This window comes from Anopheles maculipalpis, chromosome 2RL, assembly GCF_943734695.1.
Source record: "Anopheles maculipalpis chromosome 2RL, idAnoMacuDA_375_x, whole genome shotgun sequence".
Lineage (NCBI taxonomy): Eukaryota > Metazoa > Arthropoda > Insecta > Diptera > Culicidae > Anopheles > Anopheles maculipalpis.
The window spans coordinates 45,095,561-45,113,774 of record NC_064871.1 but is presented as its reverse complement, the minus strand read 5'-3'; the positions used below and the strand labels follow the sequence as shown (position 1 = coordinate 45,113,774).

Below are 18,214 nucleotides of genomic sequence, written 5' to 3'. Positions count from 1 at the left end.
ATCCTCATTACACCGCGTTTGCACACAGTGGAAGAGAATGGAGTGCGAAAAAAAAAATCTTCAAGAAGTCCACGGGGAGAAACTTTTCTCCCCGTGGACTTCTTCCCGGGGAGAAACTTTTCTCCCCGTGGGGGTAGAATGGAGTAAACTGTCACCAGCCTATGGTGTGATTGGTTCGCTAACTCAGCTAAGCGTCGGTACGCGAAAATTAAAAGCACGAGCAGAAGCAGTTAGTAACAGAAAAAAAAAATGTTATTAAAAAAGAAATCACAGCCTCACAGCGTTCTTGGCGTGATATGCAAGGCCCCGGGAAGAAAGAAGTCCGAAAAAAAAACCTGCCAACGCCATTTGTCAATGCTCGCTCGTTTGACAAGGAAATGAAAATTAAAACACTCGACGAACGAATGGTCCGGGGTTCTTCTTCGGGTTCAGGCTGCGTGATAACATTTGAACAGACGTGTCAAACGTGTCCCAGCCAGCGAGACCGTACAATTTGTTCAACGGAAGCGAGAACATACATTTTTTTGTCAACAAAATCAAATCTCTTCCTATCATTCATTTGTACTCAACTCCATTTTGTTCAATATACCTTTAGGAAGAAGAATAAGGCAAGATCGAGTCAAGAACGGCCCCCAGAAAGAATATGTGTCCAGATTATGAACCAAGAGGTAGACACAATATATCAGCTAATTGATACAAAACTGAAGATTTTTAGGAGAAAAATAAAAGAAGAGAAAAATAAAGATGATAATTTGGCTCGAAATGAAATGTTTGACCATGATCAATGGCGGATTTATCCCCTCGAAGGACCTAAGCAGAGTGGAAGTTGGGTGTAAGACAATTAAGCTTCTGACCAAGGGGTTCTTTGTGAGTTTGGGGCCATCGACGCTCAGTCGGCGCACCTTTAAACCCACCACTGAACATGAAGCTCAGCATGAAAATGAAGCTTAGACTACCAATCCAAATGTCATCTAACGACGACTGCATCCGATCTCCGACAACTTCACTTCACTGTCTTAATTCTCACTTCTCTTTTTTTCCTGGTGGTACGTGAGTCCTCATTTCCTAACCATCAAACCCTTCCGGCTTTAACAAGCCTGCTCTTACATACAGCTAAAGATGCCCAAAGCACGCGTTGCTCGAAAAAGGCGAATGTTTAAGCGTCCTCTGTCATCATAGTCCAGGATATTTGCATTCTGAGGAGCTGGAATTTTTTAAATCGTAGTAGTTCGTGGAAGTCGTGGCGGGCACGACTTCACAGCAGAATAATCCTTCGGCTATTGCTACTAACGTTGTTGTCCGAAGCTAAGATCTTGCAAGGTAGGAGAGATCATCTACCTCCTTGCAGTGGTGGATCAAGGTTTATGAAGATCCTATGCGGTTTGGATGTTGCAGCCCATGTTATACCCATATCAAAAGTGCGGACCCGAGGGAGCGGGTCTCTTTTCCTTTTGAGGTGGCCCTTAAATTGCACGAGGACCCTATGCAGGACCCCTAATACGAAGCTAGTACTGCAAAGCCTTTGCTTACAATGCAAAGGCCCGGGGCCCCCTTTTTCTAGGCCCCTTGTACTAAGCATGTACCGTGGTCTTAGGCGACCGCCTACTCCGGTCAACGTTAGATCCACTACTGCCTACTTGAGCTAGTCATTAGTTACCGATAAGCTGGTAGTTGGACCTTACTTTCCAGTTCGGTTTTTGCCTCGCATATCTCAAATCTCAGTCCGAATATGTCGATGATCGAAGTAAAGGAATTTGAGAAATCGCGTCATAATAGTGTTTCGCATGGTACCGTACGGAGCGATATTAATAGTTCTTAATGAAGTATAGTGTAGTTTCACAGTACGACAAGAAATTCCAACATTTTCGCCAGAAATTTCAAAAGTCTACAAGCCAAACATCTCTGAGTTTGACATTTCTGATTTAAACCAACAATAAAAGCTCAATGACAATTCTCCAAGTCAAGTGCTAAACGCTAAAACAAAGCTCCAAAAAACAAAAGAAAACATTCGCATCTTTCACACGATAAGAAGACGTGCAGTGACGAAAATAACAACCACGGCACCGCACAACCCCAAAATACGGTAAAACAACAAAAGAGAGAAAGAAAACGAAGAACCAAAAACTAAAGAAACATAACATCAGGAAAATCTGTTTTTCAACGCTAATGTATTTGCCTGTATTCATAATTTATCATCCAATAATGACCCATCGTTTTGCCTCGCAAATGGTCACAGACGTACACAATCGCTGCGCCCGAAAAGCAATCGTGGCGTGGCCGTGTTCGTTGAGCGATTTTTGTTTCTCCTTTTGGCTTCTTCTAAAGACCTTCCTTAGACCCGGGTCTAAGGCGCGCTCCAATCAAAAGGCCACTTTCGTCCATTATTCAAATTCGATTTTCGATTCCGACTCCATTTCCCGGCGGTTCCAACGACGCACAATTGCTGCAAGAAAAATGACCTTACCGATTGTGACCTCCCCTTTCTTTCCTCCTCTTCCTTTTGACACCCTGCCCCGACACACCGGGAATGCCGGTGGAGATTTCATTTTGAATTGACTTTTCCAACTTGCACACCACTTCACACCGGCGTCTTCCGGCATCCGACACGCGGAAAAGAAAAGCGGCCACTGCCAAACTGTCAATTGATGGAATTGATTTCGCCTAGTGCAATTTTCATTTCCCTCCCTTACTGCGCCATTGCTTTTACCCTGCGTAACTGATGGCGTAAGTTTCTGCAAATCTTATTTGCTCCCTTCTCTTGCTACTTTGGGACTCTTGGGATGGTGGCGGGTAAGATTGGGAAAGTAAGGAAGCTTGATCAACGATAATTCTTCATTACAATCGCCTTTCCTGAGCACCATCGCCTTCCAACTCTCCCTCGCTTTATTTGCTTTAATGCAGCCATCCATTTGCAATTCTTTTTGAGTAGCAGTTCCCGCATTCGATAAGTATTCCCGGGCTTAGCACGGCACGACTCGACAAAGACATTGGGCAAAGTTTTTTCTTTCATTTTTTGCTATTGAACAAGAGGCAGCGAAACGAACGATTTGTGTGACTTTTCCGTTATCGAAATATGAGTTGTGCCAATTATGAAATTAAAATACATTTATCATTTCGCTGTACAGGCATTTCGAATGTACTATTTGATTTTCCTCCTTTCGCCGTGATCATTAATAACTTGAGCTAGCTCATAATGATGTCACTCGGGAAGTGTCTTTCACTTTTATTAATAATTTTCATAAAAAACATGGAGTTGAAATTGATTTTTTATTATTAATCGAATACATAGCAACAGTCACAGTGAGCTTGGTCGTACTCCATCAAAGACTGCATTCGTTCTTTGTCAGCTTGTTTGATTCACCTAGCTTAACTGCTTTTATTTTCGCGTCATACTGCACGAGTAGCAGATGGACAGTTTTCTGATAATAAACGCTTCCAATATTGATGGTTTTATAACTGATTTATAGTCGTTGTATGCCTTCAATTAAAATTTAAATTATTTAAAATATCTAGTCTTTTTAAAATTTAAATTATTTAAAATATCTAGTCTAGCAGAAAATCATTAACTCAAGAAGAAAAAGCAGAACAAGAAGTTTTCACGTCTTCAAGAAGGCCGACACCGAACTTCATGCTTATACATATACTCCAATAACAATAATAACAGGTGACAATTTAAGAGGAATGTTTATTACAATTTTCTTTCTTTGTAATATATGCCCTTACGTGTATGAAAAGAAGTCTTCTCTTCCAAATGATTAGTGGTTGCTAGTGACTATTTATGCTCTGGGACTAATTAACTTTAAAATTACAATACTTACAGAGTAGCTACCATTTTCCTGGGGTATTGCTGTCCTGGGCCGAAATGTCGGTCGAGATGCACCAGCTACCTCCTAAGACACCTCATTTTCTAACATACCTTATCTCGTCCAAGGGAACTTATCGGCCAAGATGTCTAGTGTTCATATCAAGAAAGCTTGTCATCGTCTACCTAGAGACCAGTGGAGGACCAAGTCTTAGCTTAGCGGGACGGATGTTAAGAATACCCAGCTTCAGATTCCGTATGTTACCAATCAGGCTCAAACATCCAAATATGCGAAGATTCCGACTGAGGGCAAGGTGGATTTGTCATAAGTTGTTTCCTTTCATGGCGTCCCTAGTAAAAGGCCTCTACTTTTTCGCCTTCTTCTTTGAGTACGTCTAGGTGAAATGGCCAGGACTTCAATAATTTTACAGGAAACTAGGGCCGCAGTCCTCCATCTACAGTTGCATCCGATCTCCGACAGGTTTTTGCTCTACCTGATTACATCTACCTGATCTCCAGCTTGATGTGCTCCTTTACGACTCGTGCCGAACGGATCGCTGCCGAACACCTCATCAGTTCTGTTGTCAGTGTGTTTGTAGCAATAAAGCACAGATATGAGTATGGATCCGACTCCTCTTAAAGGAAATTATAGGCTCTCCATACTCTACTCCGACTAAATACGTTCACGCGTACAGAACGGTAATATATTTAATCAAATAACTGACCTTTTTTACACAGCGAATCACAACCACTTGGGAGAATGGGTTAACATTGTTGTTAACCCATTAAGATGTTATATGACTAAACGGAGCGGAGGGGAATAGCCAGCGTCTGTTCTTCATGCTAGGGACGACTGGTTGTCCTTCAGTCCTTGTATCCTACGGGACTTAACTAGGAGAACAACTAAGAACAACGCGCAGGAGAACAACTAAGAGACTGTGGGTTGAGGAAAAGGCCTTTCAAACCACTCTCACTCACTCATGTTGGCCTGCTCTTTTAAAGAGTATGTCGTCGTGACATAGCCCGGTCAACAAGAGATCTCCAGGAAACTCGATCCCTGGCTGCAGCTTCCCATCAATGTAGGCACCCGATCTCCAACAAGTCACCCTTCACCTAATCCAGCGAACGAACTCGCTGGGCTCGTGCCGAACTGGTGGTCGCTGACGAATACCTTCTTGGCGGAGCATGAGTCATAACATGCCTCATAGCATAGCATCCTCATAACATGCCTCAGCCATCGTATCCTGCCGGTCTTTGCTACCGTCAGGATGTCCGGTCCGTCCGTCATCGAAGGAACTAGTCTTGTTATGAATCTTTATTAACGTAGCTTTTTCCAATTTGATACCATTCAAAAGGAAACTTAAGTGTTCTGTTGAGATTCTAGCTATTCCGATATCATATTAGACTCTCTCCGATATCATATTAGATATATCATATTAGAGTTGGGGCCTACCAAAAACCATACTAATATTCAAGAGGGTTTTTTTCCACAGCGTGATCTTCCATGTCCTTCATTTTAATGTTATCTACTTAATTTGATCCCCAAATCCCTTCATTCACACTGCTGCAACGGAGCTATTTAATAATCCAGATGACCCCTTCAAAGTATAGCTCGATTTTGAGCCGTCGATCTCAAACTGTTTCCTGTTTTGCTGGTTCTATGTGCCGCTGCTCCGTGAAAACAGTACATTGCGCTTACAATAATTATGCTGATACGTAGCAAGCAAATGTAAGAACCAGCTTTTAATATTTCTAATAGAGCTTTACCATAAGCTCTCAAGTAATTGGAGTGGTCAAATGGTGCAAATATTTCAAACAAGTGTTTGTTGTAATGAAGCTTCTTTGTTTAAATCAGTTATAGAAAAATGTTGAAATAGCGTGAAAACTAAATCTTCATAATTGTTTAGATTTCAAATGTTGATGCAATTATTCTTGGTTTTATTCGCTGTTTCTGATACGCAAAGACAAAACAAATGGGCCTTGTTTATACATTGCCTAATATTTATTTGTATGCAACAAACATTAACAATGAAATTGAGCCAGTCTCACCATTTCCAAAGAAAGTTTTAAAAGCAATGATATTTACCTTAGTTTGTTATCGTACGATGCACGGCTGCTATCGTTGCATTTTACCATTGCTCGCCAAACAGCACTGCATTCGGCGAAAACCTTCATAAACCTCCCACTGACTCTGACCGCCGCGAGTATAAGAGTGCGTGATGCAGCAACAGATACAATCATACGTCGTCTACTCTCGTCAGTTAACCAACGCGAACGTGTATACTAGCTAGCAATTGTGAAAAATGCATCGTCTTTTACTCGAAACATTGTGTGCTGCTTGTTGTTTACTTACTGTTGGTGCATTGAAACATCACATTCTTACCAAAAGCTGGGATGAAGCACAAACGGACTGTCTCGAGTATCTACGTACCGAACCGTCTCGTTCATTGCTCTACAGCTCCCACCAGTACGGAGACGATCAGACGACGAAGGAACTGATTTTTTGCATCTTGCTAAACCTACGCATCTTCGAAGTAACACAAAACGTACCGCGTGTTGAATTGATGCGCCAATTCTTCACACCAGACGATGGCGATACGATGCACGTGAACCGCACCAACGAATGTCTACGAAGAGTTCAAATTCCACTGAAGGAGAACAGTTCGAGTGGTAGTGGCAATCTTTATTGCGGTGCAATCGAAACGGCGAATGGGATATTCCGATGTTTCTATTATTATTACGGAAATCTCAACCGAAATGCAGTGGAACTTCCACCGACCGTGCTTGAACGGCAACAAATTCAGCAAGAGTGTGCTAAGATCGTCGGTATTCCCGAAGGATTGCTCAGATGTGGATCACAATTGAAGGATCATCCTTTGTATAGCAATTTTTCGCACTGTGTGATATTGAGGAGTGGATCAATGGATTTAGATGTTAATTCAGGCAACAGTTTAAAAGCTGACAGCTGGACGATATAGACGATACAAATGATGTTGCAAAAAGTAATAAGAACAAATAGAGATAAAAATTAATGAAACTTTTTAAACAAGTGCTAGAGTGATCAGGATTACCGACAACAGAGAATGAAAGGAGTTAATGTTTAATATAATGAGAATAGTTATACTCGATTTGTGAGATCGTATCAAAAGTTAGTTTCGTTTATACATTGTTAAAAAATAAAACCAATCCTTGTTTAATGATTCAAAAACTCTTGGCCTGCTCAAGGTTGAGCACGTCGCATAGACTCCACTTGATCCAGCCAACGGTCTCGCTGTGCTCCTCTACGACTCGTGCCAAACGGGTCGCTGACGAGTACCTTCGTGGTGGGGCATGAGTCTGGCATCCTCATCACGTGCCCCAGCCAACATATCCTTTCGGCTTAGACTACCGTCAGGATGTCAGCACCACCAAACAGTTCAGCTAGCTCGTGGTTCATTCTCTTTCGCCACACGCCCTGCTCGCACACACTGCCAAAGTGCCATAGTGCTTAGCATTCGCCGTTCGAAAATGGCAAGTACGTTCAAGTCCTCCGTCAAAATAGTCTACTCCTCATACCCGTAGACATGATTGTGACGGCTTCTGGATCGCAGGAGTTCGTGGAGCTCTTAGTGGCTACAATTCCCTAAACAATGCGCCTTCGGACTTCGCTGCTTACGTTGTTGTCCGAAGATACGATTAGTACCAAGGTAGCAGAACTCCTCTACCACCTTACGATCGTCGCCGTCAACTGATACTCTGCTTCCGAGTCGGGCTCTACCGCGGTCAGAGCCTCCGGCAAGCAGGTATTTTATCTTCATCACATTAATCCTCAATCCAATCCTATTGGGCTCATGTTTCTGTCAGGTGTACAACTCGCAGGCCGTCCTTGGTCAAATGTGTTAGAGCCTTGGATCTCGTGGAGGTAGGGGAGCCCACAAACTCTACTGCCTTGACTCGACCTTCGAATACTTCGAATAACAACCAAAGCAGTGAAAACTTAGTGAGTTTCTAATGGCTAGCAAAGTCAGAAGTATGTGTTTGTTTGAGCAATAAATGAGGCTCTCATCAATATGACTATGGATGACTATTAAGAAGTAGAGTAAGTGAAATGTGCAGATATCCTTTCTGCAGTAGCAGATATATAAATGGGCGTAGTAAGGGCCACCTGTAAAGCTGCATTCGCAGCAAGTGCCTCGTACTGGGAGCCACGTGTCAACAGGGAGCGCGTAGTGGTATGGCACAGTGGTATTAGCTGGGTGCTAAGGACTTTCGGTTTTGAATGTAAGGATTCCAACATCCTTTACGTGTAGGGTCACCAAAGAGCCTGGATCCGGGAATACGTGTCTAGCGCAATCACATACTAAACTCACCTCAAACTCAAGAGCTGTCCTGCAGAAGAACTTCATCACTTTTGCGACTGAGTATGGAAGTGTGGTCTCCCAAAAATGGCATCTCTGTTCATAGGCATTGTAATAATCTTACGTGTGTGAGAAGAGAAAACATACTCAATTGAATTACTCCAAAGAAGAATGGACAATGTAGGAGTCTCTTCAATTTTTTTAACAATTGGTAGGTTTTTTTTATTGTATTTTAATAATTTAATTTAACAGCAACTTTCTTAGCCTACCATCCGTAACCATGGAATATTCCCGCGAGGGACTGATTTGAAGACCTTAACGATGCTTTACATTTCGACTTATTGCCGTCACACAATCCACAGTACCCCTGCATTCCCTTCTGTACATCTACCGTTTAACCGCACCTCTCCTCTTTCAGCGGCCTGAAGTAGTGGCCTCTGTTATTGAGGCCTGGCTTCTTCCGGAAGGAACTGTTGGTGGTGTTCCCTCGCAAACTCTATCTCTAGGAGTCTCTTCAATGGTGATGTTCTAGTGTCATACGTTTGATTAGGCGGTCTCCTATTTTTATGTAAGTAGATGCGCACTATTTGCTAAAAAATACATTGTTCGGCCATTTTTCAACTATTTTGTCGAGATTGGACACAATTAAACATCCTAATCACCTAGTCACCTCTTAAATTCATATTTTCTCATAATTTTATTTAACCAACTTGATTTTCAGCATGGTTTTTCAAAAAACTTTTTTCAACAACCTTTCCAACAATGTTCAATACCTTTGACCTATGGTTATTGGTAACCGATAGATTATCAAAGAATGCTTACCATTCAGACAAAAGCAATAATTTGTCTTGATGTTTTTCAATCGAAGAAATACAAAACTCATTATACAGCAGCAGTAGTAGCACCAGCCGACGCTCCACTGCCGTGCTGGTAACTGGGTACGGTTGGGAACACCTAATCTCACCTTTGCCAAACCAAACACACCCGTTTCGAGGTATGTACGAGTAACATACCCTCTCGCAAGCATTCATCGCAAAAATGCATTCGGCAGAAGTACTTTTCTTTCCTTTTTTTCACTCTTATGTGTGTACCTTTGTGCCTTTTGCAACAATAGTACCGCATGGCAGACCTTGTGACGTTGGTGGCGGTAGATTAGTAGACACCAACTACCCTTCGCCCCTCCCACTCAAGAGGGGCTAATTTTGTGGGGTGTTCACTACCCACTACTAAACACTACACAAGCATCAAGCAAACGAATGGTTTGATCATTTAAATTTATCAAAAATAGTTTTGCACCAAAAGCGCAAACTACAATCTAATGTCGACGTGTGTCGACACGACATTGTGTTGTGTTCCCGGCTTGGGGAGGGATGTGAAATTGGGTCTCTCGCACCGGGGGAGACACATTTTTCTACTGCTCACAAATTTTATCGCATTTATTTTGCGACAAATGAGTCGTGGGATGAGTGAGTGAGTGTTTGTGCAAGGTTAGAAAATGCTACAGACCCTTTTTGCGTCACATCAATCTAATTGCATTCTGTCCGAATGTCGATTGATTTGCATCCGATGCCACTGGAATAATGATTGATGTTATGTGCTTATTGTGGAAGAGAAAAATAAGTCAAACCAATCCATGTTTATAGAATAGTTTCAACTATTTGAAGTAACTGTATAGAATTTTGTTCGAAAAATGTGAATATTAACTGCCAAATTGAATTACTTACCGTGCTACTAACAACAAAACATAAGCAAAGATCATCTACGGCACCCCCTTTTTGCACTGTATTGCATTTTAATTGGATAATTATATGGTGTAAACAGGGATCTTGTAAACAACGGTCTGTTTTTCGCATAAAATCCGCCTGGCGCCAAACCATCACCCAACAACGCAACGCCTCCACGCCACGTGCCGGCCACGTGTCTTGCTGGATGCTGCTGCACATTACCCTAGCCAGTGCACGGAAGAACTTGAAACTAAATTAACCGAAACCTCGGCCACCGGAAAACAAGTGTCACAGCAAGGGGTGTAAGTCGTACTTGTCGCGTGTTGTCGTTATGCGTTTAAGTGTCGTAAATCTGTATCAACAACACATTAGAAGAACTCCAAGAGTGGTTTGGGTTAACCCATTTGTAATGCGCCCTGGTAAACAAATTAGATGCCGAAATTAAACGTAGAAAGAAACACAAACCACAACCCATTCTATGCAAACGAACTTTAAACAAACACAAAACCAAACAAACAAATAGACAAACGGCACACTAAGAATGGGTCGTTCATTTTAAACGTAACGCTCATAATGGAGGGTTTTTTTTTAAACCAAACGGTTCGTGAAACAGTCACATTATATATCATTACACTGCTATTCATACAAGATATCTTAAATGGACATAACAAAATCTGAGGCCGGCTATCGAATCCCACCGAGAACGATTTTACCACGCAATGTTTCCCAATTGATTCAAATTAATTTGGATATTACAAACAATTTTTTGGATTCTTTACATCGATGTCTTTTAAACAGATAACAGGGACCTTAGTCATGATTGTTGTAGAAACCTAATTCTTTTAGCTTCAGCCGGGTCTGAGTGTTTAATAGCGCCTTCAGCTGCACATTCCGAGCGATCATCACATGGATGGCATCGTCTGAAACATGAAAGGTGAGTTTTGTATATTGCTGAATGAACCGGTGAATACTACAAGCATTCTAGCATTAGTAGTTGAAATCTGCTTCTCGCTTCTGCTCCAAATAAACTTCTCGTATTTTTCCAAAATTAAAATTAGTTTCTAAAACTCAAAGTGATTATTATAATCATTGAATCAATTGATTTGCACGTCGCCGTATTGCCGTCGAATCAATTGATAGCGCTATAACAAAGGAAACCATACAAAAACATAATAAAAAATTTATTCGACCTCTGAGATCGACTATAATATTGTAACAGTCTGGAAATTCGAGATGTTTTTCAGTATAACGCATGAATTAAAAGAGACTTTTTTCATATGCAATTTTAAAATTAAACAGTAGAAGATGCGGCAAACAATTCAATTGCATTGTTTTCTTTAATAAATATGTACTGTAAACAAAAAAATCAATTTTTGCCAGTATTTAAACCATAAGAGTTAAGAAATAATTTTTGACTTGTTTTCTGTTCAAAAACGCCTATTATGTCAATTCATTCCTGACTTTGACCATGCAACTAAATAGATAGATTCTTTTCTTCAAATTGATCTAGAAAATCGCAATCGGAGGGTACAGAGGCACTACTTGGAATCACCAGAATCCCCAAATGCTCCTTTTTTCAGTGCTCGCTTCGAGTAGATAACACCACTTTGCCATCCTTTTGGTACTTTTCAATGCATGGGGCAACTATTGAGAAACATCTTGTACTGTACATCACATTGGGCAAGAAAATAAAACGGGATATGACATCCTTTTCACTGTTTGCTTCTATTGAATGTTCCAGAGCCTTAAAATGGTCGGATGTCCAGATCCAGGTTCCCACTCTATAGACTTTCCCTTCTTCAGAAAGGTCAGAATCTGATTTGCCCGATCATATGCGGCCGACCGGAACTGTGACAGAACGGCCAACTTTTTCCATGATTTCCAGGATTTCCAGGCGTGGATTGAGCAGACAATACTAACAAACTTTTGCGCAAAGAACATTTACTGTTCTTGTCCTAGCCCTGTGACTAGCCTTGACCTAGTCCTAGTAAATTAAGAGATAAGGCACTCAAATTTTTACAGTATGTAATCAACTAATATACATTGACTACTGATCGGTCGACCGAATCATCTGAAAGATTCGGCAAAGCACTCGAAAGGACAAGATGAAGGGATCTCATCCAATCGGAGACCTCTTCATTTGACGTTCGTTCCTTTCGTTTCTTTCTGAAAAGAAACTAGTTGTATTCCGTTCTGAAAAAATAGAACGTTCCCATCACTAACCCGAAGGATCTCGAATAGTAAAAGGTTTCATAATTGTAGAGACCTTGTTACTTCATTTCTGAACCTCGATCTCTGTCGAATTCTACCAAGAATCAAACGGATCTAGCAAGGTTTAGCGATTTAGCGTTACGAAATTTATGGACGATCCCTTAGCTGGTCTTGGTGAACATTGAAGCAGCTTCGTGGTAAATCTACTCGCCTTCAATACCGAACCTGTTCAAAGACAACATCCACTACACTTGGACCCCTTACCGATAGCTAATTAAATTATAAACACATTTGTCTCCACCATGGTCTCCACGATGAAACTTTGTTGATGCTACTTTGTTGTCCGCCATCGTTTGCTTTTTGTAACCACAATTGGAGAATGTTTTCGTGATGCGAATCTTCCAACCATATTCAAATCCTTTTTCTTATTTGCGAATTTCGCTCGCACACACGCTCCTGATTCGTGCTGCATGTGTGCATATATCATGCCTAAATGCGGTAGTGGTTTGTTAAAAATAGTGCCCGCGTTGTTGGCTCGTGTTAATGCATTCGGTAAATTGGAATTTATTTTGCGATTGTCGCACGTTGAGCGGAAACCGCACTAAAACGGGGCAAGTTGACAGAGGCTAGTTTGAATTTCTGGTGTGCGGTTTTTGCTTTCTTCGCCAACCCAAACGCAAGGAAACCCCAAAGAACGTGTTCGGGAGAGCTGAATTTATGAGTTGGTTTTACATGAGAACAGAAAGAAGAAAAAAACTGGTCTGGTAAGAAAACGGAAGGCCAGACTAATAGCGGCCCTAAAATCTATACATGTCGGGATGTAAAATTAGTGTCCATTATCGAAATGGAAAGAACCGTTCCCCATCCAAGCGGACGATATATGTGAGCTGAGAGAAAGACTGGCTTAAGAATGGTTGGTTGTGGTTAGTGGTCAAATGGCTTCCAGTGGAAGCAAATAATTCATTTCAGGAAATAACTCCCAAAAACATACTACCGCTGACACTGATATTTCGAATCATTTAGCACTGCTATAACAATTTGCTACCGAATTTTTGGAGAAGTGCTTTAACCCATGCAAAAACATTCCTCCATTCCTTAGTATAAAACCAGAAAACAATAGCAACCGATCGCCACAGGGCGCCGTCTTCCATGCTTGTACACCTCATCAAAATGTACATACCTGATCAAATGCGTGTTCAATATATTCAGCAACAATATTTATTATGTCGTACCGCCGAAAGGTTTTGCACCACCCTCACCTTATCGCATCGCGGTTGTAGCATAAATATGCCTGCAGGTGTGTAGTATAGTATCGTACATCGTTAGGTTCCGATACATCCGAGAGCACGGGCGCTCGTTTTCGATATCCGGCCCAAAGCATCCGACTACCACACGGGGATTCTGCTATGGTGGATGTGGGTATAAATTATGTTACTTCTGTGTGCCGATATACGCTAAACAGCTTCCGCTCGTTTGCCGGAAAATGGTTGGTGGAAATGTGAATAAGAAATTCACCAATGCTCCGGAGAGGAAGTTTGGATCGCCTTGTTGATCGCTTATAACGCTTCATTTATTACGGCAACACATGGCGATTCTATGTATGATTGCATTTAGTATTTGCAAAAATAGTAAAGCTTTCAACGAAATGTATAACAAATATTACAAGAGTCATTTTCCAAAATCTCGTCTAGGGCGCTAAGTACTATTTTTGTTGCAAAAGTCTACTGAATATCGTGATGTCGAATCGACCAATTATCGTTTGAAAGCATTGTTAGTTTTTTTTTTTTGTGGATTATGAGTAAGAAAAGGGAATTTAGCTCTGATCAATGACAGGCTCCTAACCTTTAAGAGCTTTAGTTTACCATTTCTAGGATCTCGCTAGAAAAGGGTCTGTTAGCAAGATTTTAGCCGTTCTGTTCTTTCATGTGGCTGGGTCGAAATAAAATCCCAACCCAAGATCCCATTTACGAAAATGCCAGAAAAAAGACCCCGAATGTGTTTAGTGCTGAAAAAAAAAAAGCATAGTAAAGTGTCGTGCAGGGATGCATCGATTGTCGGAACCCCTATCTCAAAACCTGAGATACCTGAGTACGTCTGACGTCTATTAAACATTAACATTTAAAAAGGTGTTACTTGTTCCCGGTCCAACTGATGCAACTTTATAGGCTTTTCGATCGACGTGAATATTCATTTACGGCGCTATGAAGATAAACGATAATTTATTTAAACAATAGACGAAGGGAACCTTATACTTTAAGGCGACTCGATCGTCCAAAAGGCCTTGTCTTACAGGATGCCTTTGTCGTACAAAGAATCACTTTTAGCAAGAGATCTCGTTATCGAAAGGACATTATCTACCTAGAAACTTTCTCGACCTCATTTAACAAGGAGACCCGTCAACTAATAGCCCTCGTCGAACATAGAGCCTCGGCTTTGTCCACTAAGAGACATTGTCGTCTGATGAGGCCAAATCGTTTGAGTGATTTCGTCATCTGACGAGCCTTGTTATTTATAGTGACACGAGTTCTAGGAGACCTCGTGGTGGTAGAGGCTATACCAAGAGTTCGAATAAATCTTTTTATAGTTCTTGAGGATTCACCGACAAAATGTATTAAGAAACCTCGTAGCCAAAGGACCGCCATCTACCAATACACTTCACTATAAAAAGGGTTGCAGTCTCGCATCTTAGGAACTTTGTCGTATTAAAAGACAGCCTTCTCTTTTAAGTTTCTTCTACCTACAGACTTTCGGATCAAATATGTCTCGCCATCGCAGGACATTCTCGTCCATCAAGAAATTCTTCTTCTTGACCTTACGAGCATCTAAGATCACGCTGTCAATCTAATGGCTTATTATACTCATTGATACCACGTAGCTAACAATGCCTAGTAAGCCATTCGATGGCCGGCATGACCTCAGGTAGTTAAGTTATTAAGAAGAAAAAGAAGATACCACGTAGTTGGATAGTCAGTCCTCACTACGCGTGTAAAACTTACGGATAAGATTTGAAATTCGGTCCTGGTGTGTGAAGGCCGGCGCTGTTGTCGAATCACGACCGGGCCACGCAGATGCCCAGATGCATTACATTAGTTTGTCTTTGTTTCTCTCTCTTTTAATGACTTTTGGTTATTGTGTATTTCTTTTTCTCGCAAACCTAAATAGGTTCGTAAATAACCTAAGTTTTTTTTTATTTGACTAACAACTAGATACTTCTCACACTTAAAATTAATGAGCAACTTTATTTTTATGGATAAAAACCCAAAAGGGAAAAATGGATTCGGCCTTACATTATTATCGTTAGCAGTCAAAATAGAGTAAGCGGAAAATATACATTGCGTTTTTTCTACACACATGTGCACTTTTGTCCATAGTAATGTTGGAATCATTCCCTCACTATGTACCGGGGATTCAGTATTCAGCTCCACGATTTATGTTCGGCTTTGAATTACCAACATCTTCACATCATCTACCCGATCTGTTCCGTTTAACCCATCGGCCGTTTGTCACTCCGTCTTCATGTGTGCCCGTTGACGATGTTTTATCAGCGTGCTGGAGTCAATAAATCGCATACCGCACGGTTCGCACTGGTATGGCTTTTCTCCGGTGTGTATTCTCCGATGGATGACCAGTGTCGTGTTGCGCTTAAATGTTTTGGAGCAAAAATCACACGCAAACTGTTTCTCGTCACTGTGAACCAGTGCGTGCCGATCGAGACTGTGCTTGTGAATGAACGTCTTGTGACACACGTTACACTTGTACGCCGGCGTTCCAAGATGCTTCGTTTCGTGGTCCTTCAGCGTCAGCTTCTTTTCAAACTTTTGCCCACAGTGCGAGCATACGAACATCGGTTTGTTGTCCCGATGGCTGTTGTACTGATGCTTGCGCAGCTTAAATTCGGTCGAAAACTTACGCGGACACTGTTCACACTCGAACAGTTCGAGCGACAGTGAATGGTCCTCGGTCAGATGGCGCAACAGCTGATGATCGACCCGGAATGCCTTATTGCATATCTTGCAGACGGTATCGGATTCTTTCGTCTTTGTAGTATCTTTCGGCTTTGCAGTCGAACGGCGATGATAGGCCCGATGGCGTAAGCTTGTTTCAAACGAGGTAAACTTCTTCGGACAAACGTCGCACGGGAAGAGGGGAATACTAAATTCCGGATGTTCCAGTTCAAGGTGGCGTGCTAAGTGGGAGTTGTTATCAAACTTTCTACAGCAAACCTGACATACGAGCAGATTTCTAACCACTCTAGACCGATTCGCTGCCTCGGGATATGATTTTGATTCGGGTGACTGTTTACGTGGTTCCTTTGAACCACCACTACACTCACCGGATTGGATGTGGCGCCGTAATTTACTCACTTGCTTAAACGGTCGTCCACATTGTTTGCACTTATTGGTCCTCCGCAGCTCTGCCGTGTGTTGTCTCGTGTGTGTGTTCAGATGAGCCTTGATTGCAAACTCAGCCGGACAAAGAACACAGCGATACGAATTGCAAATCTTATTGTGAACGCGCAACAGACTCTCCTTACAGTACTTGCGGGGACAGTACAAACAAACGAACGGAAACACGTGCGTGATGAGATGCTGGTTCACCTCGTGTATGGAATGAAACTGTAGCAAACATTTGTCACAGTGAAATGGCATCAAGTTCCCGTGATTCTCCGTCAAGTGATCCTGCAGCGAGTTTTCTGTTTCCAAACATGTCATGCAGATGTAGCAGCGAATGATCGTTTCATCGAAGTAGCCTTCATCTTCGTTTAACTCATCTTCCTCATCACCAGTTTCGTACAGATGTTCGCTATGGTGTTCCGAATCAACTTCCGTAACGGTTTGCACATTATCATCCGGTTTCTCCAACTGCTCTTCCATTAAGCTCACTTCGCTCGTATCGTTCAATCCCTCCTTTTCTTCCTCTATAATCACATCCATATCGATGTCACTTTCGCTAAGGGCCATCTCTTCGTACACCAACTCCTCCTGCACAGGGTCATCCTCTTCCTGTTCTTCCACCTTAATAATTAGATCGGAGCTAGCATTTTCTTCCTTAAGCAACATATCCGATTGCAGAGCATTCAGTTGGGTTTTTTCCACCACCAACTCCTCAATGACGTATTCGTCCGGCATGGCATCCTCGATCTCCTTCAGTACATACTTTTTGCCACCGTTGGTCGACTCGTCTTGTAGATGGATTCGCTTGTACTGCCTACAAATAAAAAGTAAGGAAAGAAAATGAAACAAACGATTCCTTCAACACACCGCGTCACCTTACGTACGTCCAGAGCACATCGAATATTCGATTTTTGTCTTGAAATTCAGAGCGAATGCTTTCAATCAGCTGTACCTCCTTGATGCACTTGATGCACGCATTGTGGAATGGCCAATTTTCATCCAGCTACAAAACAAAGAACAAAACGGTTACGGTACGGTTGCGTAAAGTTCCAACATAACGATAGCTAATCGGTACACTCACATCTATCTTGAAGAAGCCTTCGATGACGTTGGTAAGCTCGCTCTCGGTCAGCGAATCTTCGAGCGGCGCGACTTCTTCCTTGTTGCCCAAACACAGTCGGCACGTTTGGTTGGACAGCTCGTATGTAGTATTATTGCCCGAATCCGGATGCATTTTGCCTTCCCAAGATTCGTTTGCGGTAACAAACGGCTCGCAGAGAACGAAAAAACGATTGTGAACCGTCTTGCGCTTGGGAAACACAAACACGAATAGCTGTCATAACAATGCGGGGCATTTGACAGCGTCAACCACGGTTTGTAAATATTTGTGCGCAGCGTGGCGAAGTGAACTGATCTAGATGAAAAACAACTTTATTTTAATCTCCTTAAATTTTTCGTAAAGTCTTAAATTTTAATAAAAACCATAGGAAACTGCCATTATTTTAGTTACAACCGTAATTACAAAGCATAAACGTGAAACGTCGAATAAATTTATAAAATGGCTATTTACATGTTGTTTGAGGGGAAAAATATGACCATCAACTCTCGTTGCTTTTCACCCAGTGTGCCCAAACAAGCACAACAAAGCGCGAACGTCAAAATGACGCCGTTTTTGAAAAACAACGGCAAACCCCGCCATTATGTGCTTGCAACCGGCTTTGTTGCTGTAATTTGTGTAATGTGTGT

General features: G+C 41.8%; 3 protein-coding genes across 3 annotated transcripts in view; 1 reads left to right on the top strand and 2 right to left on the bottom strand.

Annotated features, from left to right (window-relative positions):
- Window positions 1–18,214, bottom strand: part of LOC126559083 (40S ribosomal protein S8) — a 269,441-nt gene that overhangs the window by 218,019 nt on the left and 33,208 nt on the right. The gene's annotated exons all lie outside the window — the stretch shown is intronic.
- LOC126567172 (general odorant-binding protein 69-like) lies at window positions 6,106–6,780 on the top strand. Its single transcript, XM_050223405.1, has one exon. It carries the CDS (start codon window positions 6,106–6,108, stop codon window positions 6,778–6,780), a length of 675 nt encoding a protein of 224 aa, XP_050079362.1.
- Window positions 15,570–17,702, bottom strand: LOC126557344 (zinc finger protein ZFP2-like). Its single transcript, XM_050213073.1, has 3 exons — window positions 17,550–17,702; window positions 17,353–17,471; window positions 15,570–17,282 (listed from the first exon to the last, which is right to left on the bottom strand). Exons 1-3 carry the CDS (start codon window positions 17,700–17,702, stop codon window positions 15,578–15,580), a joined length of 1,977 nt encoding a protein of 658 aa, XP_050069030.1. The 3' UTR covers window positions 15,570–15,577.

What these genes read in the sequence shown, in the direction of transcription:
- LOC126567172 (XM_050223405.1), top strand. Translation starts at nt 6,106, where the DNA reads ATGCATCGTCTTTTACTCGAAACATTGTGTGCTGCTTGTTGTTTACTT.
- LOC126557344 (XM_050213073.1), bottom strand. Translation starts at nt 17,702, where the DNA reads ATGCATCCGGATTCGGGCAATAATACTACATACGAGCTGTCCAACCAA. An exon ending in AAGGCTTCTTCAAGATAGAT is followed by an intron (nt 17,472 to 17,549) that starts GTGAGTGTACCG and finishes TTTGTTTTGTAG; the next exon opens with CTGGATGAAAATTGGCCATT. An exon ending in ATATTCGATGTGCTCTGGAC is followed by an intron (nt 17,283 to 17,352) that starts GTACGTAAGGTG and finishes TTTTATTTGTAG; the next exon opens with GCAGTACAAGCGAATCCATC.